Genomic DNA, 24,846 nt, shown 5'->3' with positions numbered 1-24,846 from the left:
TTAGTGGACATCCACACTTTTCTGTGACGTGTTAAATTAACAGTATTTTATAATAAATGGTGGGGCTCAAGGTATTCTAACAAAATATTCTATCCATATTTTCTAAATAATGTAAAATCTTAGGGATGTTTCCTAAACAGTCTTTGAAAATCTAGGGTTTTTTTAAGTGAAAGAAAATGTCTAAGTCATATAAACATTAAGCAGAAGAAAAGAATATGTACTAGACAGTGAGTAAATAGTTGAAAATATGAGTTTAGAAAGACTGTGATTAGATACATGCTTATGTGCATAAAGCATTTACTTGAGCACAAGCACACAAGAAATTCCAGCAGGTTTTTCTAAGGGACAGTTTTCTTAACTATACAACTGAATAGTTCATATTGAAGAAACAATTGTTTTATAAGGTACAAAAATTCTCATTTTAAATCAATCAGCATGAGGCTGCATTATACTTTCAATTAGTGAGATTGTAAGGGCAAGGTAGTGCTTCCCAGTTCTTCACCTCCAGTTTGTTTCAAAGTACAGAACTCTGGGAAAACCCTTCTGCTTTGTTCAGCTTTCTGAAGGTGTCAGTGCTGGGTCTCACAGTGTCTGTGGAATGCCACCAGTGCCTCCTTCAGCAGTTTGGGCATGAGGCACTGCCAGCAGAGCCCTGAGAATGACAACCCTGTGGCTCTGCCTACCTCAGTATCTTTCTTTTATCCATTCAGCCAGGGTAGGAAATACAAACTCTTTCCAGATTCCTCACCAAAACTCCTATGAGGAAGCAATACCTTGTTTGAGACTTCCATAGGGAGCATGGAAATCTCTTCTGCTCCCTTCTCTGGATAATGTTCTTCTGATATTGAGCTGAGGTTCTAGAAAAATGGGATTAATTTGCACAGTGTTCACTGTTTTTATTCTATGACTGATCACACACAGTCCTTTACAAATGCAGCTATAGAACAATGGTTAATTATTTTTCCAAATTAACTCCCTGTACACAGAGCTGTAACATCACATCAGCATCTATACCAGAGACATCCAAGTTCTAATACAGCTCTGGCAGCTGTGGAATAGCTTTCTCACTAAGGAGTACAAATTACTCCATCCTACAGCCACTCCTGCTGACACTTGGAAGAGTGGTGATGCTCCAGTCTCAAAAGCAGAAAATCTGGTCCAGAGCAAAGCAGTCTGTCTGGTTGGGTTTTTCCTTCACTGCCAGCCACCAGCTGTCAGAATTCTGCAGCTTACTCAGGGAGACTCTGAGATCACTTTTGAGCAGGGCTGTGCAGGCTGAGATTCAAGGTACAAGATTTATGTGGCAGTTGCATGTGCAGCAGTATTCTTATGGACAAAACACTGCTTTGTGTTAGGTGAAGTAAGTGGTCAGAGACACCGATGACCCGCTCTTCAGATTTACCCCTGGCAATAGACCGCGCTTTATTGTCTTACTTTACACAGGGGTTTGAAATGCCCCGGCCTAAAATGCTCATTGGTCTGATCTTAGCACCTCCCAGTTCTCTGACCAGTGAGGTGTCTGCAGCTTAGGATGAACATGATTAAATCAAGTCTCTGTATGTCAACCCAGGGGCCGATTTATGGAAGTGGGCTGAGTTTCTTATTTATAACTGAATTAATTGCTCAGCCACAGACCAGCTGTGACAGCTTGGTAGATTACGATGACGCTTTGCAGTGTATCACCTGTGAATTTAACTGTGGGAGCGTGTATCAATGCCTCCTTTTCCCACATGCAGTGTGTTTTCCTTCCATCCTGCCTTAATTACTACTTCCATACTGTATCTATTGGCACTGCAGAGACAGGGTGTATTGATTTTACAGATGGGGGAAAAGATGTCATGTGAAGGAACTGCTGAAGGATAAATGTAGAACACGAAACACAGAGTATCTTTTAAAAAAGCCCTCATACATAGTAGGAATATTTTAGAGCTTGATTTAAAGTTTTCTGAAGAGGTTGTGGAGATATTGGAGACCAATCAGCAATCTGCACACCTTCACTTAGTGTTTAGGGATATCAAACCCTTTCCCAGAGATGTTTTAATCATTTCCAGTGAAGCAATGCTGAGGCTGAATAAAGCCAACACGTGTGGTAAATACGTCCTAATGCAAAATCTATTACTGAGGCAGAACAAATAATGCTACAAGATACAGCAATTCACATGACTGAATGGATTTGATTAGTCAGTGTTTGCGCTTCACTTTTGTTTATTTCCAAAAGCTGTTCCCCAAAATGAATATGCTGACAGTCAATTTCAAGTGCATATCTGTTGACTCCCACAAAAGCAGACTTTTACCATAAACCCACATATTCAGGACAGAAACAGATTTTTGTTCATTGTATTAGAAAACAGAAAGGCACCAGGTAACCCAGGTACCCCCAGTGAAGCAATGCCATCCTTCAGACTGAATATCTGCATGCTGAATTACACACTTGAGATCTTCACCAGGATATTTTTAGCAGTATTTTCTTCTGTTCCTGGTGGCATAGGGATAATAATAAAAAAAAAAAAAAAAAAAAAAAAAAAAAAAAAAAAAAAAAAGAAAAAGAAAGAAATCAGAAGTGTTTATAGACAATGATAAAAAGAGCTCAAAAAGTCAGCTGTGTAACTTTTTTTCCTATACCACTTAATCAGCTTTGCAGGTAGCTCAGCTACTGAAATTTGAGGCAAAGATTTATTAGAAGAAACCAAAAGCAAGCAGCAGTCATAGCAACAGCAATGCCCCAAGGTATCTCCTTTTCTTCCTTTAAACTAACGTGCCTTAATTGCAGACGTCTGTGGATGAGAACTGACATTAGGAAAACAATTAGGGTAATGAATGAGATTCTAAAGTAACAGATAAAAGCTCATTCAGTGCCTTTAAAGATCCCATTTCAGAGACAACCAGGGTTTATCCCAGAGTGAGAGAGGAGAAAGGCTCACCTGTGAATTGCCTCCATGCAAAACTCACTCTGGCAGAATGGCTCAACTGCCTAAAATGCTTAATTTTTTTTTTTAATTTACATATGTAAATACACACCTTTCTCTGAATAATTGCAAACATATGTAACTTTTTTAATTTTATATGAAATCCACTGCCAACCAATTAAAAATTATCTTTTTTAGGCTTTCTTCTTGCAGAGGCATTACTGCTTAGTTCCTGATTCAAAGTATAATGAAACAGTCTTTCAGAACCTTCATTTTAGCTCCCTGTTTGTAAGCAGTGCAGTGTTTTCTCTCAATACTATAAAAAAAAAATGTTCAAAATACATAATATTTATAAATATTTAAAAATGTATTAAAAACCTATCAAAATTATTGCAATCAACAGAAAAAAGAGCAATTCCAAGCCTTGTAATTTTTACAAAAAAAAAAAAAAAAACTCTTTCAGGAGGATTTTTTTTAGCGATAGAGAGAAAAATGTGGTGTTTTTTAAACTCAAATCAATACCCCTCTCCCCATCCAATCATAATCTATTTTCAGTGCTCTGAACTGGGGTAGTGGGGGCCAGGCTTTGAAGCAGAGCCACAAAGCATTTGGCTGCTTTCAGAACAAGGCAGGAGGGTTGACCAGGGGACTGTGGCTGCGGGAATAATGCTAATGCCATTAGATTCCCTGCATTTTTTGCCTTCTTTAGTGATGGGATATAAAAACGCAGAGTCGTCCATTTCGAAAAGCCTATCCATGGTAATTTCTCCATTGGCACTGCAGGGCTGCTGGTTTTCCCTAAGGCTGCCTCCCCCCAGGCCAAACAAGCCCAGCTCCCTCAGCCACTCCTCATGCAGCCAGAGCTGGCACTTCTGCTGGTTCTCCACTGAATTCACTCCAGTTTATAGAAATACTCCATGTATTTAGGGTCCCACAGCAGGCCCAGTGTTTTAAGTGTGCTCTAATAAATGATGGCTAAGGATGGGGGTTAAAATGCTTTCTTCAAACAGATGGTTCAGTCAGACCACATCAACTGCATGAGTGGTTCAGACCACTCAGGCAGAAGGATTTTTGTTTCATAGCTGCAGTAAGTGGTGCTATTTGCAGTGAGCAGAGTGCTTTCTTTGCTTTCCTTTCCTTCTTTCTGTTTTTGTTGAGGATGTTTGAGTATGTTCTGAGAGCGCTTCCTCAGCAAAGTCCCAGGAAGCAGAAGATGGAAGCCACAGGTGTCTCTCCAAGCACTGAGTGTGTGCTCTGAGCAGCAGAGAGGGGATGTGCAGAGCTGCTTCCCTGCTCGGGCTCCCTGGGCTGTGCAGAGCTGTTCCCCTGCTCGGGCTCCCTGGGCTGTGCAGAGCTGCTTCCCTGCTCGGGCTCCCTGGGCTCTGCAGACTGGGCTGTGCAGAGCTGTTTCCCTGCTCGGGCTCCCCAGGCTGCTGAGGGGTACCAGAGGGATGCACAGGGAGCTCAGCAGAGGTGAGCAGGTGGTGAGCATGAGCAGCTCTTCTCTGGGCACTTCGGGAGCACAAGCTGCCTTGGTGTTGCAGCCAAGCAGGTCAATCACCCCCATTCCAGAAGCAGCCCCAGCTGACCTGAGGGAGGCTCCAAGAGCTGGAAATTGCAGATTCTCCTAGGTGCATGCCAGGCCTGTTGGACAAAGCTGAAAAATGGGGCATTTTGCAGACCACCAAAGTCTGGTTGTAAGCACCACATGCTTCTCAGGCCAATAACTTTGGTTTCAGTCTTTTCCTGAGCATTCCAATATAAAGCACAAAAATCTGATGTTTTTCCTTAGAAGATGCCAAGAGCCTAGGTCACATACGCCATAAGATTTATATGGAGGCTGTGTTCAGCTATTTCATAAAATCATATTCCAATGCAATGGCTTGTAATCAGCACCAGGACTTCAGGCTGTTTCATTCACTGTGATTTGATTAATACTTTTTAGAGACAGACTGGCATGATAGAGTGATTAGACCAAGCCATCCAGCAGTTTTGGAAAGCCTAACTCCTTCATCTATGATTTTATCTCATTACGATGGCTTTATAAATTAGATTTTTAAAATAAATTTCCAACTTGACAGTATTAAAATTTCTTTATTTGCCATTGTAGTATATTTTATAATTTTTTTTTCCTGGCTTCACTTCTTCATATTGCATTCCATTGCCACAGTGGAATACATGCAGGGAAAAAATTGTTTTCCTGTATTAAGAAGGCAAAGAAGGTGTCTGAAGTAGCAGCATAACAAATTACACAGGACAATTACTTATTTCATTATTTTGTTGCTTGTGAAATGACCAGCCATGAAGTACTACCTGCTGCTGAAGGACTGGGATGTATTCCAGAGTTTGGAAGTAATTTTTTGCTTCCTTGTAGAATATTTGTTTTTACACTGGAGCCCAGTACAGATACTGAAAGATGGTTTAGAGGAATAGATGTGTCTGTGTCCCTAAGCCGAATTGAAATCGGGTGACAATTAAGATGACCAACAAGCGCTGTTTAAATCTCAGGAACAACCAAGCTGAGACTGTAAGTCTCATCCTTCAAAACAACACTTGATGTGTTTATGTGTTAAAATTTAAAGAAATGCAGGTAAGTGAGGGTTTGAGGACATCACCAAGCTGTCTTTACTTGCATTATCTTATGTTCCAGAATGTATAAGAAAAAATAAAAGTTACTGATTACTTTGTGTGGACATCCACAGTTGGACATCTATATTTTCTGTATTTTTCTTGGAAGCACTTGAGCCCAGTTGCAGGAGCCTTGAATTGTGGAATTTATGAAATGTTGTGTTTGCAGGAAGAATTTTCTTTGAAAAATGTAACTGCCTAATGGAGTAATTACGCTGGCTACATATTATTGTGCTCTTTGTGTGTATAATGCCCCAAAATGTTTTGGTTTGCTCTGTCAAAGTGCCCTTGCTTTAGTTAAACATGAGGATTACTCATTCATTGGGGTGCATGTGGGGCACCCACGTGATGCAGGTCAGGGCTGCAAAACAGAAACAGCGTGGAACAGTTCTCCACAAAGTGACAGGTATTCATCCTGTAGGTTTGGCCATGCAAGGTCTCTCAAAACCAGGTTTTGTTTTCTATGAAATGTCAGCTGCATGTGGCTGTGATGCATCACGTGCTAATGAGGTCAGGGGCTTGGCAAGCTGTTTTTTTCTTGGAAGGCAGGGCTGCATAATACTGTTGGTGTTTGTTCAATAACATTTTCAGTCTTCCAATTTGTTTACTTTCAATTTTGGTTTCAGTTCATTTAACCTTCAGAAAACATTTGTGCTGTCTGCTGCTTACAAACGGAAGGCTCCCCCTAGCAGCCCCTTGCTGCATTTATCTCACTGCGGAGCTACAATGTCTGCAGTAATAAATGTATCTGTTTGAAATGGAAGTAATTCAGTTCTTGTTGAAATGTCTTCTGGAACAAAATATTAGCTTTTGCTCTCAAAGGGCAGATATTGCCCCAGATAGCACTTCACCCGGCCAAGGACAAAATGTTAAGTTTAAACATCACTTTCTGCTTGCTTCTGTGAAACAGCAAGCATATCTGCATTCAAGCACTTCCATTTCTTAATGCATCAAAACAAGGATCTCCCCAGAACTGAAAGTACCATTGTTGTAACTATTCTTTTATTTTTAAAACAGCCCACTCATCCTACCAGTTTGCGGTGATTTATTCCTTTGAACTTTTAAATTGAAAGCTACAGCAACAGAAAAAAAAATTGGGCAGACATTGATATTTACACACCAGACTTCTGTCTCTAGAGGCATGGGTTCATCCAGCTGTACATTTCTAAACTAAAGCTGAATTTGGCCATCCTGCAGTAATCCCTGGTTGTCCAGCTCAGAAATTCATATGTGATTTGACACTAATGTTGTCATCCTGAAAGTATGTTGTAACTGTGGCTGTTGCTTTTCAAAGCTGGTGGGTATCAGGGAAATCATAAAGATCCTCCTTTTCCCACCATCTGGGAAAAAGCTCAAGGCCAAAAGATGAAGGGTGGAGAAGTGGTGAGTTCCCTGCCCAAACCTGTAGATTGCTGGACCCTCTGTGGTCCCTCTGTGTTGCACCGGGCACGGCCCAGGTCCTTTTAGCACAGTCAAGGTCCTGGCAGGTTGCACAGGACTTTCTAAGTACTGATGGGATAAGTTAGGGATGCTCATTAACTATGCCAGTACATCCTCTGTGTATCTTACATGAAGTGTTCTGTTTTCAACACTAGATACAAGCATTAAGAAACTAATATTATTATCTTTGTTTGAAAAGACAGATGTCTGCTAAGGAAGGCAGGAGCCTCTCTTGAAATGAAAAATGTAAAGCTGTAAAGCCCCTCCCTCTGAATTATTTTAATTTTGAAATTAAGAGGCTCTCAGGCAAAGATATGGGAGGAGGAATAACAGTTCCTTATTAGGGAAAAAAAAATGCAGTAGTATGAAACAACACTGCCAGAGCCAGAACATGCCCTGACCCCTGTGGGTCAGGGTGGCGGCACAGTCCCATCCCATGGGGGCTCAGCCCTCCTGCAGTGCCAGCTGTGGTTCTGCTGGAGCAGGGATCCTGCACAAGGCTGCAGTTTTCCTCTGGAGCTCCAGGGCTGCTGGAGATGGGCCTGATCCTCCTCTGGGAATCTAGTGGAAAAGAAAGCTGCTCCTCTGGGAATCCAGTGGGAAAAAGCTGACTATGGTGTTCCAAAAGCTCAGATTATATCCAGGTAGGAATGCTTGGTTCCTCCCCCTGGGCGGAGCATCTCCCAATGGGAATTTTATCAGTCATCGAGGAACACTCACTGGCCATGAATAGAAGAGATCTCCTGGAGGGACGATTGGTTGTGGAAGAGATAAAGAAAACTGCCCAATTAACAGAAGATAACTGCCCCACCTCTAACCAATGGCAATAGAATACACACCCCCAGCCACATCTTGCATTTGTAACCTAAGACAATTATGTATTAGGAAATGTGAAAATACAGATGAAATACCAAATTGTCTGATTTTTCTATTTTCTATCCATGTCTTGTTTTCAGAGTGTGTTTTAAGATGCCTCTATTTATCACATATATTTTGCAAATATATATTTTGCCAAGAGTATTTATCAACATTGTTTTGGCTTTTATTAATGTTAGAGACATAGAAATTACAGTAACATTATTTCCCATAACTGAAATTTGGAAACACAATTTAAAAACCATATGGGATATAAAAGCCAGTCACTGTAAGAGCTAACTAACACTTTGCTGTGTCTCCCAGATCTGTGACAAGGAGTGGCACTACTACGTGGTCAACGTGGAGTTCCCCGTGGTGACACTGTACATGGATGGGACAACGTACGAGCCGTACCTGGTGACCAACGACTGGCCCATCCACCCCTCCCACATCGCCATGCAGCTCACAGTGGGGGCTTGCTGGCAAGGTAAAATCACACCAGCTAACAGACAACACTATGAGCAGTTCAGGCCAAGAAAGAATCTTGCTGGTCTCGCTGATTGTATAAGAAGTAAACTGCTAAAAGATTGATGGTATAAAATCAGGTGTAAATCCAGAGTTGTTAATGAATCAAGTCCAAGGATAAAATGGACAGAACATTAACAGGCTTTGTATTTTTATCACCTGAAGAAATATTGGATACAGTTTGTCTATTCAGTGTGAAAGATTGTCTTCTTCATCTTTTGTCTTCACTTCTTTTAATTGTTTCCCTTGTTCTCCAGTCTTAAGCAAACTATCTAGGTACTAAAGAACTCCAGCTATCTCTTTTCAGTCCCTGCCTCAGATTTCTTTTACAACTCATGGCCCAGTCCTGGGCTCTTCACATGGGATGTATCTCACCAGCAATTCCAGTAATTCACTTGATTCACCCTGTTGTACACCAGATGTAAAAGTGAGAGTAAAATAAATCCAAAAGTCCAAACCCCTGAGCCGTATGGGCATTTGCTTAAATATTACCTTTCTCTGTTTTCTACCCTTTATAATCCAATTCTTCTCATTCTTTTTACCTGGTCCTTACACCACTTTCTTTCTCTGTTCTCTGCCTTATACTTGAAGTGCTCCTTTTTCTCTGCTTGTCTGTTTTTGTAAAGTTGTCTCCATTACATTTCTATGTTGATTTTCTATTTACACTGTCTTTTTTCCACTTAAAGTATGGAGGAAACTGTAATTAGGAAAAAATGCTTTAACATAGATTGTGTCTCTTCCCCCCTCTTTCATGTAGTCTCACTCTCTCCATTATCACCTTGTTTACCAATTTCAACTCTGCTTATTTGCAAAATTTGGACATCTTATGCGTGGCAGGGCTTTTCAGTGTTAACAGTACTCAAAGCAAATTCAGCTGTTAGATTATGAGTAGGGTAAAGATCCAATCTTTACTTTGATTACAATATGCAGAATGAAACTGCACTAATCCTAAAACCAAAATTTCATTAAATTGACAATATTGGTAATTATTGGAGGTGTGATAAGCTCGTCGACATTCACTAATCCCATATACTTGGAAAAGTATAGACTGTTTCTTGTCTAGCTGGTGGTTGCATGTGTTGATTTTTTTTGTTATTTAATACTGGTGCAGTACTTTTAAATCAAAGTTCTGGAGTTAGAAAATGCAAATGTTATTTGTAAATTCAATTATTTCCAGACATGAGCAAATGCCATAGAGGCTGTGAATAATCATGGAGCACTGCCTTCTGAAAAGTCACCATTTCTCTGTAGCTATGCTAAAAAAACCTCATTTTAATCCCTTACTTCATATTTATACAAGGTTCTTCTGCATAGGTCAACATAAATGCTTTTGTGCATTATTTGTATTACTTCTGCCCCTTGTCCTCTTTCATCCACACTCAGCGTTTTTGTTACTCTCTAAAAGCAATCTTTAGTGTTTTGGGTTTTTTTTCCTAGAAGTCTTGGTATTGCTGGGAATCCAATCCCTTCAGCCCTCACCTGAATCTCACATTAATCATGCTGCAGGTGCCACATCTGGGGCCTGTGGAGCAGTTCAAGTATCTGTGCAACAAACCCTGCCTAAGCAAAAGCTGTGCCAACTTTGCCACAGCCCTGCATCCATGGGGTTCATCTGCCCCCAAGGCAGCTGAGAACAAAAACAATAATCTTGCTCCCTTTGCACCTCTGTCTCCTTGTCTCACATTGGGAAGAGAAGGAATTAAGGCAAAACTGCTCACATAGGTTCCCAATACATTCAGGCCATTTAATATTTAAATTATTTCATATTTAAGCTGTTAAAAAATAAAAAGTGGCAATTATTTTCAAACATTTTTATTTTTGTCTGGGATAATTTGATGGCTTAATTAATAACCATTCAGGATAAGATTCTTCTTCCTTTTTGGTGAAACACCTGATATAAACTACTGAAATCATACCTATATCTGCCATTAATATTTACTGCAATATTTATGTTATTGCTCTTTTCATAGTGAGAGAATTTGAGCTCCTCAAAAGTGGAAACAAATTTTCCACCTCATGAAAATGCTGAGATTTAGTAACACAGTGTGCTGAAGATTCTGATAAACTATCATGTGTGAGGCAAAAAGATAAACTTCTAATGGTTATGTAAAATAAGATTTCAAGATACTGCTTCTGACAAAGCTTATCATTTGGTACATTTGTTTTGATCACCTCAAACTATTTTAAACGAATGGTGTGGAAAGTCACTTTGTTAATAAGATTCAGCACTGTATTTCAGTCTGTGAAATAGTACTTAATTAACATAGAAAACCAATCTATTCTAGTCAAAACAATAATTTTCAAAGTTTATATATTTCAAGAAAAAGGGGCTCTATCAAATAAATATTTTAACTATACTTTCTATGAAACTATTATTAAATCTACTTAGGCTTATACATTTTAGTCAATAACAATAGTCTAAACCTTTACATTTTCACAACATTATAAAGCTGTTTTACAGCATTCTGTGGTTTATTTCAGTAAAATATATGGTGGTTTTGGTGTCATAAACCATTCAGGAGTCTTCTTGTTAAGAGGATATGAAGAATTTCCAGCTCTGGTTTGCTAAGACTACTTCCTTTCTTTTCATTAAAGCACTGGCAGAAAGGAACACTGATCTAACCTCTTCCTTCAGAAAGGGCAAGGCCTTCTTTCCTGTCTTTACTAAACCACTTTATGGTTCTGACTACACAGCATCCGTTTGTCAAAGTCAAATTAATTGAAAAACAGTCTCAACTCAGACAAGTAAATGAATCAGAAGAAATAACATTCCTTTCTTCTTCCCACACTGACTCTGATTTGCTGACAGCCAAAAGTCATTGAAGCTGTGGGGCAGCTGAAGGACTGGCAGGGAGACGGAGGAATGTATTTAGAGGACAATGAAAAATCAAGGACAAAAATTACAATTTGCTCTGTTAGCACTAATAGGAAAATCTGCTACTGCTATGAGGGATTTACCCCCTTGCAGATGAAAATGTTCAGTTCTGGTCTGGAAACAGAGAATTGTTCTGTTTGCTTCTTTAGGAGCCTGAGTGTCCTCTAGGATACGAGTGACTCTTTGCGCTCTGATCTTCCCATCACTTACACTGGTCCTCATCCTGGGGCTCTGTAGCAAGCACCATGCCTCCACCTCCTCCTTGTCTTTCTCAGAGTTATAGCCTGAAGGAATCTTGGACATAGAAAATTCTTTTCTTTAAGATTATTATTGCCTATTATTAGTATTTCAATGCCTAAGTAACTGTTTTCTGACTTTTATAGTCTTGTTTATAACATCCATTATGAAAAGTTAGGTTTTTTTTTTTTTATTTCTACCTTCAACTTCTCAAGTGAAATACAAGAGCAGTTTAAGATCAGTGCTGTTCTGACCATAACATGAAAACAAACCGAATGTGCAATTCCTCAGGCTTATGTGACAAATTCAAACTTTAGCCTATGGTGTGCTCACTTAGTTTGTCTGTGTCATAAGCAAATCTCTCCTACATCTTTACCCTTTCCCTGGCAATGTAAAAATGTTGCCTGATTTGTTCCTGATTTTATGCAAAATTTCTTTAAATAATGTGAGTTAAGTGCTAGCACTCTCCAAAAAGTAGGGAAAATTAGCTTTCTCCTGAAGGGCATATTCTTGGAGACAAGCAGGGGCTGAAGATGGTTGAAAGAGCAGAAAGCCAACCTTTAAAAGTGATGGAAAAGACCCTTCCTAGGGTCTGTCAGGCACTGGGTCAAGTTTACTGCAGTCCAGGAAATGGCCCAATTACTTAAAACCAAGCCTGGGGGATGGTTCCCAGTTCTAATGGCACTGCACATGAGGAAAGCTGCATGATTTGTTCTGGCATAGTCAATATGAATTTTATCTATTAAAAATTAGGTATACTGTATGTTATTGTGGTATAATTTTCCTTTTTTAATCTAAAACCCTTGGTTCTTTCTTCAGGGACCTTACTAAACAGAAGATCTAAGCAGAGCTACCTCATTGATCCTTCACTATGGTTAGCCCAGAGTGAATTCTTTTTTGTGCAGTTGATGACTGCTATACTTGAGTGGGGGTGGTTTATTTGAGGATAGGAGTTTAAGCATTATCTTTAGGCTAAAGTGTTGATGTTGGTTTGGTTACATGTCACCCAGGAGCAGTGACAGGTAGCACCTAACCACAGCAAAGTGCCAGCCTTCACACATGGCAAATCCCAACTTACTCCTTAGCCAGGATTTCAGTGCTGTGAGGTCTGGGAAAAGGTAAGGCTGACCACAGAGCTAAGCAAACTGGGCTCCCAGTGAGGGCAGAAACAAACAGCTGGTACAGCTGTTCCTGGAATTAGCCCTTTCTGTACCCTCATGAACTTTGACAGCTTTCTTTGCAGGTACATATGGTTTATTATATAACTTAACATTAAACTTTTGTTCACATCACTTATCACTGATGATTGTCAAGGGTGTGATTTTGATGTAGGTCAGGTTATTTAAGGCCAAAGTGCTGCTCTTTCTCTAATGGTGAAAGAAATTTTCAGGCAGAATTACTCTCTCAGCATATCTAAAGGACAGAATTGACTTGCTTGCACATCTGCCTCCTAGAGCAAAAGAGACAACAAAGAGCACAGGAGGGAAGTGACCCTGTGTCTGAACTGCTTCTTTCCTGAATGGGTATTAAAGCAGACATGGTCCATTGGGAACTCCCCAAGGTTCTCATTACTACTCTTTTTCTTCTTTAGTAAAAAAATACTTTAAGATTTGCCCTTTTACCTTAAGAGTCTCAAGATCTTTTCAAATAATAAAAAAGTGCAGCAAGGCAGGAGAGTCACCCATACTCTGTGGGGATAAAGTGCAGTAGATGATTTTTCCATGGGTCACTTTAAAAAAATCTGCATCACATCAAGAACAGAATCAGAATTCACGATCTTCTGTTCTTATTCTCTCTTTTAGGTCTTAACATCCTGTTTCATTCTCCTGAGCAATGCAAACAAATTGTTAGCTTGTCCTGGAGCACACTTTACAAGAGCTCATCCCCTGAAGTTCTCCTCTGAGTTCATTGTTTCTGATTCAGTTTATCTGAGGACACAGCACATAGCGTGGACCCTTTCACAGAGTGAGAAACTTCTTCCATTAAACCAAGATTTATACATTCCCACTCTTATCCCTTTATTCCCATATATTCAGGGGCAAAAACAGAGGAAGGAAGCAAGTTATGTGATTTGGTAGTCTGATAATTTTTTGTACCAGAGGCAGAAAACAGACTTCCTCATGGTTTCTCTGAAAAGATAAGATCCGGAGTTCATACAAGGCATTTTGGGAGGCAAGGAGTTTGTGTATGGTTCTTAAAGCTCTGTCAGGAAAGTAGTGACACAAGGGAATGACTTGTCACAAGGTTATGCTGTAGCTTACCATGGCTGTAAGTCACTGTTTTCACTGTAATTCACTGTAATTCACTATCAGTGCCACCACTTCAGCAGTGCTGGAGCTTCACAGTGTAATACTGCTGGACACTGCATAGAGAGGGTATTTAGGAGAAGCCTGTCAACAGCTACTTTACTATCACAGATACAGCAGAAGGCTATTGTAGGTCCTGTTTTCTATTTTTCTTTTGTATTCTCCTGACATTTTCCTCTTTCCTTAACCTATGCTGGAAAGATCAGGTTTTCTGTAAAGGCCTTCTGTGGAATAACCTTATTATCCTCACATGCCAGCCCTTGGTGGACACAGAAATCATCCAGGGCAGTCAGAGAACTGACTAATGATTCAAGGCAAGAAGCACCATAAGAGTTAAAAGTTGGAGAGGGGTCAGAAAAAGGAGAGCCAGTGTGGGCAGTGTAGCAGCAGGCTGTGTCACTCAACCTTGGACTTCCTGCAGAAATTAAGGTATTCAACAGATAAAGATCCCCCCTACTGTGCATCCAACACAACTGGATCAGGCCAAGGGCGCTGACCTAGCTTGCACAAACCTGACACCTCAGAGGAGTGGTACAAGCACAGCTTAATGCAAGAGCACCAGGGCAGATCTCAGCACAGTGAGATGCTGAGTAGCTGTGTCCCAGTGCCTCCATGGGTACAGCAGTGCTCTTGCTGCATTGTCCTCACCCAGAGAAAGATGGGGCAGATTTCAGTGCACTTCAGAGACCTTTGCTGAGTTTCAGCTGTAACAGAAATATAAACACATGTGGAAGGTTTAGTTTAGGAGGGTGTTTTCTTGGAGAGCTGAATTTGCATTGAAATATGTTACCCTAGATATATGCCCCATTTTTAACTGGATTTCTGCAGGGAGAACCACTTATCAGCACAAAAATATTTTTTTGGAGAAGAGGGATATAGGTTTTTTGAGCAACATTTGTCTATTGACTGAATTGTGAAAACTTGTATAGTGTTTTTATTGTCCTGAGAAAAATCATCGTCAATAGTGTAAGTTATACCCATTTTGGATTTAAGGATGTATTGCACAGAGATCAGTTGGCATTTAGACATGTAAGAGCAGGGAACCCTTAGTGTTCTCTGAACTTGTCCTACTTCAGATAAAGCTTTAAAGCCTACAGCTGTTGGAGTGAGGTTGTTGGGTTATGATCTCTACCCAGAGCAGGGACAGACTTAACATGGGCCATGTTTGATGACCAATTTATGATTAATTTTTATCTGAGTGATATAGAAAACCCCACTAAAAGTTTTCTGTGCTGAGAAGCTCTGGGAATATAAAATGTCATGTCACTTATTTGGGCTACTCCTGAAATCTGTGTTAAGTTTCATCCTGTTTTACAGCCAATCTACTTGTAAGAGAATTAAACCCAGCTCCCTAAACTGCTGTAATAAAAAGATGGGATAAGTTTAGAGGCTTGGACCTGAGGACTTCAGAACCAGAATGTCTTGTGCCTGCTCCAAGATTCATTCAATCTCTATGCTGGAACCCTAAATACTCAATTGTTCTTTAATTATCTGGCTCAGTATAACCAGAGTCTAGAATATCTTTAAAAATTGCATCTCAGTTGGAAATTCTCTTGATTTCACCATTTCCCATGAAAACTTCATTGCCTGGATAATTACTTGCTCATTATTAGGATAGAGCAAAAAGCCTGCAAAATCTGTGAGCTCAATGAAGTCACTTGTGTTGATGTGCCTGATTGTTCTTTGGAGATTGGTAAGGAAGGCAAACAGCACTTTACATCTGTGTAGTCAAACCTACAATTGCAAAATTCAATGTTAATCAAATTCTGTCACACTTCATATCAACTCAATGCAAAATGAAAAACAAATGTGTCATGGAAACAGGCTCTGCTTCTTTAGTGAATACATTTTAACCCCATGAAGTCCAAACCCTGGGACTCTTCAGTTCCCTCTGGACTCACCAATGCTATATCTAACAGATATAGTGTTATATCTAGCAGAACCTCTCTGCGGCTGCAGTGAGCGGTGATTGCCAGGTAACAGTTCTTAACCCCTCTAAATTGTTGTTCATGTGGCAGTCTTTAACTGTTTATAACAAAACATTTGTTTTCCTCTATGTGTTTAAGGAGTACATCCCCACTGAACTGCCTCCAAGACAGACAGACATCTGCAACATACTCAGCTAAAATTAAGTATGTTTGTCTTCTCCATTTGATCTGGTGTGTTTGCAATTTCAGGCAGCAGCTGTAACTGTGCCTGTGCCTACTTATGTCTGTGCCAAGAACCGATATTGTAAAGTCTTGCTTTCATTGGCAGTGTGATCATCCCCACTGAGGGGCCTGGGGGGGTCTCCTGCATGTGCTGCTGGGTGACTCCATCCCTGGCTGTGCCACCTGCTGGGCTTGCTGTGAGCTCAGCCCCAGCTGTGAATGGCACAGGAGGGAACCAACAGCCACAAGGGCTCAGAGGCTTTTAGGTTCTTGTGGGAGGGGAACACCCTGGCCCCAGTGTAGGAGATGCCTCTAGGCTGTACCTAATATCATGGGACACTACCTGTCAGCATACCCTGATTGCTCTAGTTATCTAGATAATTCCAGCAGCAAAAGAGATCAGAACCAGCACAGAAGAATCTCAGTCCAGAAAACAGTTATTATTTTAGCAAGTGAAAGGTATCATGCATGCTACTTTGACAATGACTAAGGAGTGAACAGTATTATAGTGAATAATTATGGATGTCACGGTTCCTCTAGATGCCTCAACAGTCTGTTGACACCATCTTCCCTTTACAAGGGTTGAATGAATGCCAAAAGCCACCATCCATCCTCCTGTATCTGCCAGACTTCAGGAGTGTTGGTGCGTGCTGGGTCAGGTGTGAAAAGCAATGCACAGTTTTATCAACAAGATCTGAACAACCCTGTGGCCTGTGCTCCCTCACAACTGTGATGACAACCACAACATTTACATTCAAGGAAGAGAAAAAAAAATCAGTAGCTTCAAAAATTTTTCATTAAAGGAATTGTGGTAAGAATAGTTGATGACTAAACTATAGTATAGTTTCCGTCTTTTTTGTGTTACAGACATTAACTTAATTCCCTGACAGCAGGGAAGCTTCTGTTTTTCTCTCTTGGTCCTATCATTCATCAGCCTTAACTACTTAACCATCCCCCAAGAATTAACATTCACAGCATATTAATCCATAGCAATCAATAAACATAGTGCTGAGTGAAACACAAGACACAACACAGGTGAGGACTAGGTTTTTGCATTCTTTCAGAACTCACCAACATCTTCTTGGACATGAGCTGTATCTGAGCAGTGTTTCACTTGTAGGAAAGGGCAAAAAGACCCTGACAGCAAAGAAATCCCATGAACCTTGCTGAGGCAATCCAAGTTAACTGGTTATCCTGAGCTTTGAAGAGAAACTGGAGATGCTGTGTTACAGAGCTATTACAAATTTTCATATACTTGACTATCATCACTGGAACTCCACTTCGTTCTCTGTGTAATCTACTTAGGTCTTCTTCATTATCCCAAAAAAGGTTGTTGCTTAGGCTCACTTTGGTGCCAGAACCAAGAACTCAAAATGCCTTAAAGCAGTAAGGGCTGCTGGGAGCAGCTCATGTCTTTTCTCAGTTGTTTCTTAGTAGGTGGTAACACCAGTGCTGAGTCAAGTCCAGGCAGTGGAACTGAGCATCCTCCTGCCCAGCAAAGCCACTGACTCTGAGCTGCCTGTCAGCTGCATGGGGAGCATGAAATGAATCCTGCTGAGGGTCAAAGGATCTCTATTTTAAAAATCAGTATTTAGAAGAATTTGGATAATATTCTATAAAATGTTACTATCAGCATTAGGTACAGTTATCCATTGTGCTTAAACATGCAATGGAATTACCATGTTCATTCTGGATTAAATATATTTATACTCATCTAGTCTTGGGAGCTCAGAATTTTAGAGTGACTAGGATTTGGAGATTGGCCATCCTGGGCTAAATTTCCACCCACTGAGAAGCTGAAGTCAAATACTCAAAGAATATGAAATTGCAGAAGGAAACAGCTTTCAAACACACCAATAGAGTTGACCCAAATATGAATAAAGTATTTCATTAAAGCTAGAAAGCAGGATTTGTAGGAAACTGGCTTTAGGCCATTTCTTTAATTTTAGTGAGAGTTTTGGGTTTTGCTTCCCAGTTTTATGGCATTTGATTTTGTCTATTTGCAATCTAATAATTTCTGGCAATGGGAACATCAGCAGCTAACATATCCCACTGAGCTTAGAAGATTCTGAAATGCTGAGACAGAAGAATATCAAAATGACAGCATATTTCAATTACAAGCAATTGTAAGAAGAGTCAGATAAAATTACTTCTGTTCACCTTCAAGTTCAGAATTGGGAGGTATATAATTTTGTCTTTAACACTAGTAAAAGTTGCTTATGGAAGGCTTATTTAGCAATCTGGTATAAGATAGTATTCTCTCTTTAAGCGTTCTTGTTTTTTCATGTGATTAAAAGTGTTGGTGCTGGTGTTCTCAGTGCCCTGGATGAACAGGCGCATCCTATTTTACACATACGGTGACAAGGACACTACAGTAGGGTTAGTACTTCAGCAAGATAAGTTGCAGGAAGGACAACAGGGATGTTAATAGTCTGCAGTGTTAGGTGGAAGATGTAAAGAGAAGTTCTTGTTTAGGCTAGCAAAGGAAAATTACACAGATGTATTTTGACTGCTCACGCTTCCAGGTGGGAATAAACATCCCCCTCAAGGGTAAGTGGTCGATGGAGGGGATTGCTTTGGGAGCCTCTATCTTCAGAAGTGTTTAGAAAGCTCAGGCAATATTCTCAAGAATAGATTAGGTACAGCTGTATTTATCCTGGGGCTGTGGACAGAGTGCCTCACCCCTCCATGTCCCTGCAGAGTCTGCTCTTAGTTGTGCACATGCATTGTCTCAGCCTGGATCACCCTGTCATCACCATGGCCATGATTCTGCAGATTTTCTCTACTCACAAAGTATGACACTGGCTACACCCAGCTATTTTTCACTCACAGTTTCTTTAAATACTTGGGGATTTTTGTTTAAATAACACTTGATAGCCTCTCCCATGCAAATATTACATTGTAGCAGCGGGGTTTTGTGGGGGTTTGTGAAGCTGTTTGGGGCTCCTTTGTAGTGGGCTTTGGGTGTGTTTGGTCTCTGGCTGTCTGGTTGGGATGGCAGTTTGAAGATGTTTAGTCTGTGTTTGCCTCTTGTCTAGCCTGTGGCACTTGGAGTAATTTCTGTCTGTCTGTCCCCAAAAATCCTGCCCCTAGCCTAGAGAATTCTCTGTTAGTTATAGTCTTTTCTCTTTACTATTGATTTGTCTTTCCCGCCTTGGCTTCTGACCTCCTCCCCGATTTCCCGCGCAATCCTTGAGTTGATGTTCAACTTCCTTTCTCAAGCTGCTTTTTACTGTTTTGCTAAGGTGTTGAGATAAGCATATTTACATATATTCTAAAACTATATTTTTAAAGCTCCTTATTACAAGCAATGTTCTAAAATTATATTTCAAAAGGTTATTATTACAAAGCTGTTTAAATGCTTAGCTACGTGCAGAAAGTTCCTGTCCAGCAGCAACATCCTTAAAGCTTTAATTCAAAGGATGAGTTCCAAGACCTTTTTCCATGCTTTACTCCCGCAGTTATTTTTTAGAATTCATCTTTTAATTGTCCCATGATCAGTTTCCACACAAATCACAATCACAAGTACACACACTACTTGTATGTACCTGACACGAAACACAACTTTGTATCTCACAGTTCGGAAAAGCAAGCACCGGGCCCTTCTTTATTTCCTTGGCCACCGATCCTTTAGGCGCTGAACCCGCGTTCTGAGCCGAACCGTGCCGCTGCCTGCCGATGGCAGAGACAGGGCACGGCCGCTCCCGACGCGTGCCCCGACCGCCTCCCGCGACCGGGGCGCAAGGTCATTACATTACCTCCTTTACAGTCCAGTCTCGGTCTCTGCACCTGCACAAACACCTCCTTGTTCCTGTGAAGAAGGTGTGTAAGCCTTGTTCTTTAAATGCTCAATGTTTTTGTAGTGTCTGTACTTTCAGAATATTTTAAAAGCTTATTCCTGGAAACATTCATATTCCCTTCCATGCTTTTATGTTGGTGGCTGGACAGATGACTTTAAACAAGAATTATACACCTCCAAGATGGTAATACCTGCTCGTGAACCTGCATTTTTTAAAAGTGTGGCTTGGGCATAGTGAACACCCTGCATATTTAATGGTTTATAGGCAAATACTGTATCACTGCTAATGAGCTAGCAATGTAAGTGCTTTGTCAAGAATACCAGAGAAGAACTAGTCCAAAGTGGAAGAACATCCAGTATCTGTTCATGGATGCTGTGGTTAATTCTGCTTGTTTCTGTCAGGCAAAGCCACAGCACTGAATTCTTTGTTCTGGCTTCCTGTCTGATCTTTTATATACATTTTAATAAGTGCATTTCACATTAAAGTACATTCACTGATCTGAGCCTGCTTCTTATTTTGCATCTCCTCAGAATTATTAAGACCTGCTGGCAGACTTTCTATACATTTCTAAATTTCAAAGCCCCAGGATTAATGTTGGTATTTTAGCCTTGGAACTTGCTGTCTTCACAGTTCTATAGTGATATAAGAACGTGAAGCCTCAAACAAAATGTGATTCCTTCTTCTGTAAGCTCTTAAATGATTTTGTCTCCTTTTGAAGGAGATGTTTGCTTTTTTCTTTCTTTTTTTTTTTTTTTTTAATTCAGCATACCTTTTTCTGTCCAGTTACATTACTCTTGTATATGTACTTTTAAAGACAATGTAAGCAGATAAATATAACAGCATTTTGGCTGAAAAGCCAATGTCCCCATAATGCACTATTGAGTTACCAAATAATTACCAAATAATTGTCTTAGTAAGTATCAGAAAGGTTTAACTTTAGCTGCTGTATATGTGAAAGTTTCTAGGAAATCTCAAAAAAAATCTGCCCAGAGGAAATTTCCTGTGTAATGAACAAATGAGTAAGAGTGGACAAGAATAATGTCCCCTTGGGAACTTTTCTTTGGGTTAATAATATGAGAGGAAGTGTGTGCTGTAATGTTTAAAAAACAAACAAACAAACAAACAAACACCCAAAAAAAACCCCCAACAAAACCACAAATAAACCAAACCAAACCAACAAACAATAAAAACCTTCCTACTTTCTGAAGAAACAGCTTGGACATCCCCTTCCTGCCAGTACACCAGTATGTATTTTCTTCACTATATAAAATAGCTTGAGACTTCTTCATAATGCTCATCCTGGAGAGACTGGAAGTGAGGGTTTTCAGGGTTTTAGGTAACAACAGCAGCCTAAAGAAAATCTGCCACTTCGTCCCTATCCAGCTCCAATCCACACACAAGTTAAAGTTCAAATTTGCGCTATCTTGCCTGCCAAAACCAAGTTGTTTGCCACTAAAGCTACAAACACTGTAGAGATGAGTTATCTACCAATTACAACACCTTATCAACAGCTTATCAACTGCTAATCCAATTAGTGTGCCTGGCTCCCTGCTGTGTGGCTTCCTTGGTCCTCGAAGGCTCCAGGTAGGCCGTAATTCACATGCGCTGAGAGAGGTAATGCTGCAGGAAAGACAAGTTCTAAAAATTCTCCTAAAGGAGGATGAGTAAATCACTAACTGTCCCAAGAGTAATTGAGATGCCATGATCACTGGAGCAGGCAGTCTGTAATCACGTTTTATTGACAGCTCCTAAAGATCAGTCTTCCTTTGGAGCTGCCTAGAGTGAAATCAAATCGAGTGAGCGTGTCTGCAGGGCCTGGGGCAACACAGAGGACCAGACCTGGCACCAAATGATGCACCTTGGGTCAAGGAGAGCACTCCCAGCCTCCCAGAAAGGGGCTGTGCACAGGTTCCTGCTCACTGCAGGAATTCCCAGCGTGTCCTCAGACACAGCCCAGAGAATGTGGCAGATGGTATACACAGAGCCACCACTCTCAGCTCATCTGGTACTGTGTTCTTGGGAGGACAAAGGCAGAGGTAGCTGATCTTGTCATGGAACACTTGCAAATACTGTTTTTTTATAAATAAATATTAGACTTTAACATTTATTAAATTAGTGTTTGAGTACTTGAGTAAGATCATTTTTTTAAATCATCTGCTTCCTTGTATTTGGGAAGCCATGTTTCATCTCTGGGTTTGCTGTCTCAGCTTTATAAACACCTGAATACAATTCTGGAAAATCAAGAATCTTAAAGACAGCCTGCTACCAGACACCACCCAACAACCCACAAAGATACTCCACTGTACCACACTAAATGGGATCTTAAATACACTTGGCTGAGATGGATAGAGATCCTTTAAACGTGTTAAAACATGAAGTGATTTATTACTTATGCAGCTTATGTGTTGGTACCAATAACCATTTTGCATCCTCTTTTTTGCAGGAGGTGAAGTCACCAAGCCCAGGTTTGCTCAGTATTTCCATGGCAGCCTGGCCAGTCTGACAATACGGCCAGGGAAAATTGAGAGTCAGAAAGTGATTTCCTGTTTGCAGGCCTGCAAGGAAGGTCTCGATATTAATTCTCTTGAGAGTCTTGGCCAAGGAATAAAGGTGAGGGATGAACTGACATCATCTTTGATAAAAATTTAGATCTGATTTATGAAATGGGGAGCCCAAGGTAGAGTACACACAGTGCAAATGTACTCCCAGAAGAAATGTAATTTCCCGTAAAATCATGCAAAGAAAAAACAGGACAGTAAAAGAGCTGTGACGCTGCAAAGAAAAATGTTTCCATTATTGCAGAGCTAGATGATCAGAAAGGCACTGCTGATACTTCAGAGTCTGTATGAATTGCCAGTTTGTATTTTCATGCTTATTTTGTTACTTCTACAGAAACAGACATAATTCCAAAGATTTATTGAATTTTGATCTCAAGTAGCTTTAAAACAGTGGAATACATAAATACTAATGCATTACCATTCTAAAAGTCAGTGTGTTCAAAGGAGAAAACTTCATGGTACATGAAAATTAAACACAAAAAAACCCTAAAGTCAAGAAATTAAATTTTTAGATTTGAATATAAGTCATTATCCATCTTCATATGACTGCTGGTGATGTTGAGCTTTTTCTAAGATTGGAGAACAACAGACAGGGAAATCCTGTTTCAGTTGACCTAGTGGCTAGATGGGTTTGCATTCATTCAGATAATTCTGAAATTCTTTAGATAGATATGTAGGATCTTGGCTATTCCAGTGCTCACATGAGCTGCATTGTCAGTTTTCCTTTACTGGCACCATTATTTGGTGGCAGAGTTCCTGTGCTCAGTGTAAATGAATTTGTGAAGCTGTTTCCCAGCACACAAATACCACTTCCAAAGGAGCTGAGCTTCCATTCCAGCCCAGGAAGTTCCTGTGGGCGCAGGCAATGCATCCTGAGAAACTGAAAAGGGGTGTTTTGTTCTGGGGTTTTCAGAGGGGCAGGAGGACGGTGCTGTAACACTTCATCTGGAATAAGCATGGGAGTGTCATGGACAGTATTTTATTAGCCAAACCTTTCTGTTGTACAGGCTGACCTGAAATGCACCCAATGCCTGTCTGGGTGATGATAGGCTGCAGTGGTGTAGTATAACTAACACATTTTGTGAAAACAAGTGTAAAAATGAAAACTGAAAGTGCAAAGGTAAGGAGGAATTTTGCTAGCTCTAACTTTTACATATGAGGAAAGACCCCAAAGAATTATTTTATCATCCTACCAAGGACATCATTAAGAATTTCATATTGCTGCTTCTCACAGCAACGGGACACAGGGGTCAGTTAAAGCTGTTTTTAAAAGGTAGTGTACACAAGGAGCAGATAGGGATTTCTGGAACCCACATGTGTATGTCTAATAGTAAGTTTTTTGCTGGGATTTTCCATTAACTAAAGTACGGTGTACTTGGTCCATGGTGCCTAAGAGCATAGCAATTCCTCCCATGTTGTTGCCCTCTTAAACCTGAAAACATTTGAGCCACCCGTTTCATGCGCTTGGGAAAATCCCTCTTCAACCACACACTGCTGCTTCAGCATTTGTCACTGTCTTCCCCACTGTACTGGCAGTGCAGAAGGAAAAAGGAAGACAAGAGATTGTTTTCTGCCTCTTCATGCTTTTGCAAACCTTCAAAACATCTTCATTTTCTGAAATACAGATGAGACGTAGTGGGGTTTTTTAAGTTACTGATGTTGCTTTTACTGCCTCAGCAAGCCAACAGTGAGAGCAACAGAAGGAGGCAAAAATGAAAGGAGCAACCAGAGAGAGATTGTGGAAGGGTTTCTTTGGGAAAGAAGGAAGCTCAGCTGAAAGCAGAACAGTTGCCTGACCTTGAAGAGAAAATGAGAGAGAGAGGTCTTGTGGTGTCAAAACCAAACACACCTGATCCCAGCATAGATGATGGGTTGCATGGGACTGTTTATGTGGCACTCTGCCGATTCAGTGTTGGCAGACTGATACTGGAAGGTGTTGTGGGCACTTTGGACCATGGAGATCCATGCTTTAACCACCTAGGAAAGAGCAGTGTAGCAGCAGTTTCTGAGATGATAGCATTGGACTGTTTTTGGGCTGCAGCCTAATTTTCAGTATCTGTAACAGCTCTCTGAGACACTGTCTAAACTGTTGCTAATTTTAGCTTTTTTTAATGAGAAAGACAAAAATGGTTCAGACTGGGCCTTTCTCTGGTCCCTTTGGCAGCATTCCAGCTGTTTTGGCAGCTGAGCTATTAACTGGCTGGCTGGTCTCCTTTTGCTAATTTTATTCTCTACTGTTGCTAGCTTAAAGAGAGGAAAAAGAAGCATGTGCAGGCTGAGATTCATGTTAGTCCTCCTCTTTGTTAAAAAATACCCTTCAGTGCGTTGTGACCTTCCTGCACAAGCTTTAAACCCTGTCCTCCATGTTCTGTTTGACAAAGGACCCTGCACTTCCTCCTGTTCTTCACAGTCTGATGTGTTTTGCTTTTTAACCTTTCTGGCTGTAAGGAAGTGTAGGCAGCCACGGTCTGTATTTTAACAGAACATCACATAATCAATGCCCAGCTTTGGGGAAAGCCTATCCAGGAGAGAAAGGTGCATTTTTGTTCGTTGCTTGCAACAGGAG

General features: G+C 40.5%; 1 protein-coding gene across 1 annotated transcript in view; it reads left to right on the top strand.

Moving 5' to 3' along the window:
• CLSTN2 (calsyntenin 2) overlaps positions 1-24,846 on the top strand; it is a 193,240-nt gene that overhangs the window by 157,206 nt on the left and 11,188 nt on the right. The window contains exons 8-9 of the mRNA XM_041416257.1: positions 8,154-8,316; positions 22,166-22,332. Of these exons, the coding sequence (XP_041272191.1) occupies positions 8,154-8,316; positions 22,166-22,332 (330 nt within the window). The remainder of the gene's footprint in view (positions 1-8,153; positions 8,317-22,165; positions 22,333-24,846) is intronic.

This window comes from Onychostruthus taczanowskii, unplaced genomic scaffold, assembly GCF_017590055.1.
Source record: "Onychostruthus taczanowskii isolate IOZ18803 unplaced genomic scaffold, ASM1759005v1 scaffold51, whole genome shotgun sequence".
In the NCBI taxonomy this organism is placed as follows: domain Eukaryota; kingdom Metazoa; phylum Chordata; class Aves; order Passeriformes; family Passeridae; genus Onychostruthus; species Onychostruthus taczanowskii.
This window is presented reverse-complemented; position numbering and strand designations above follow the sequence as displayed.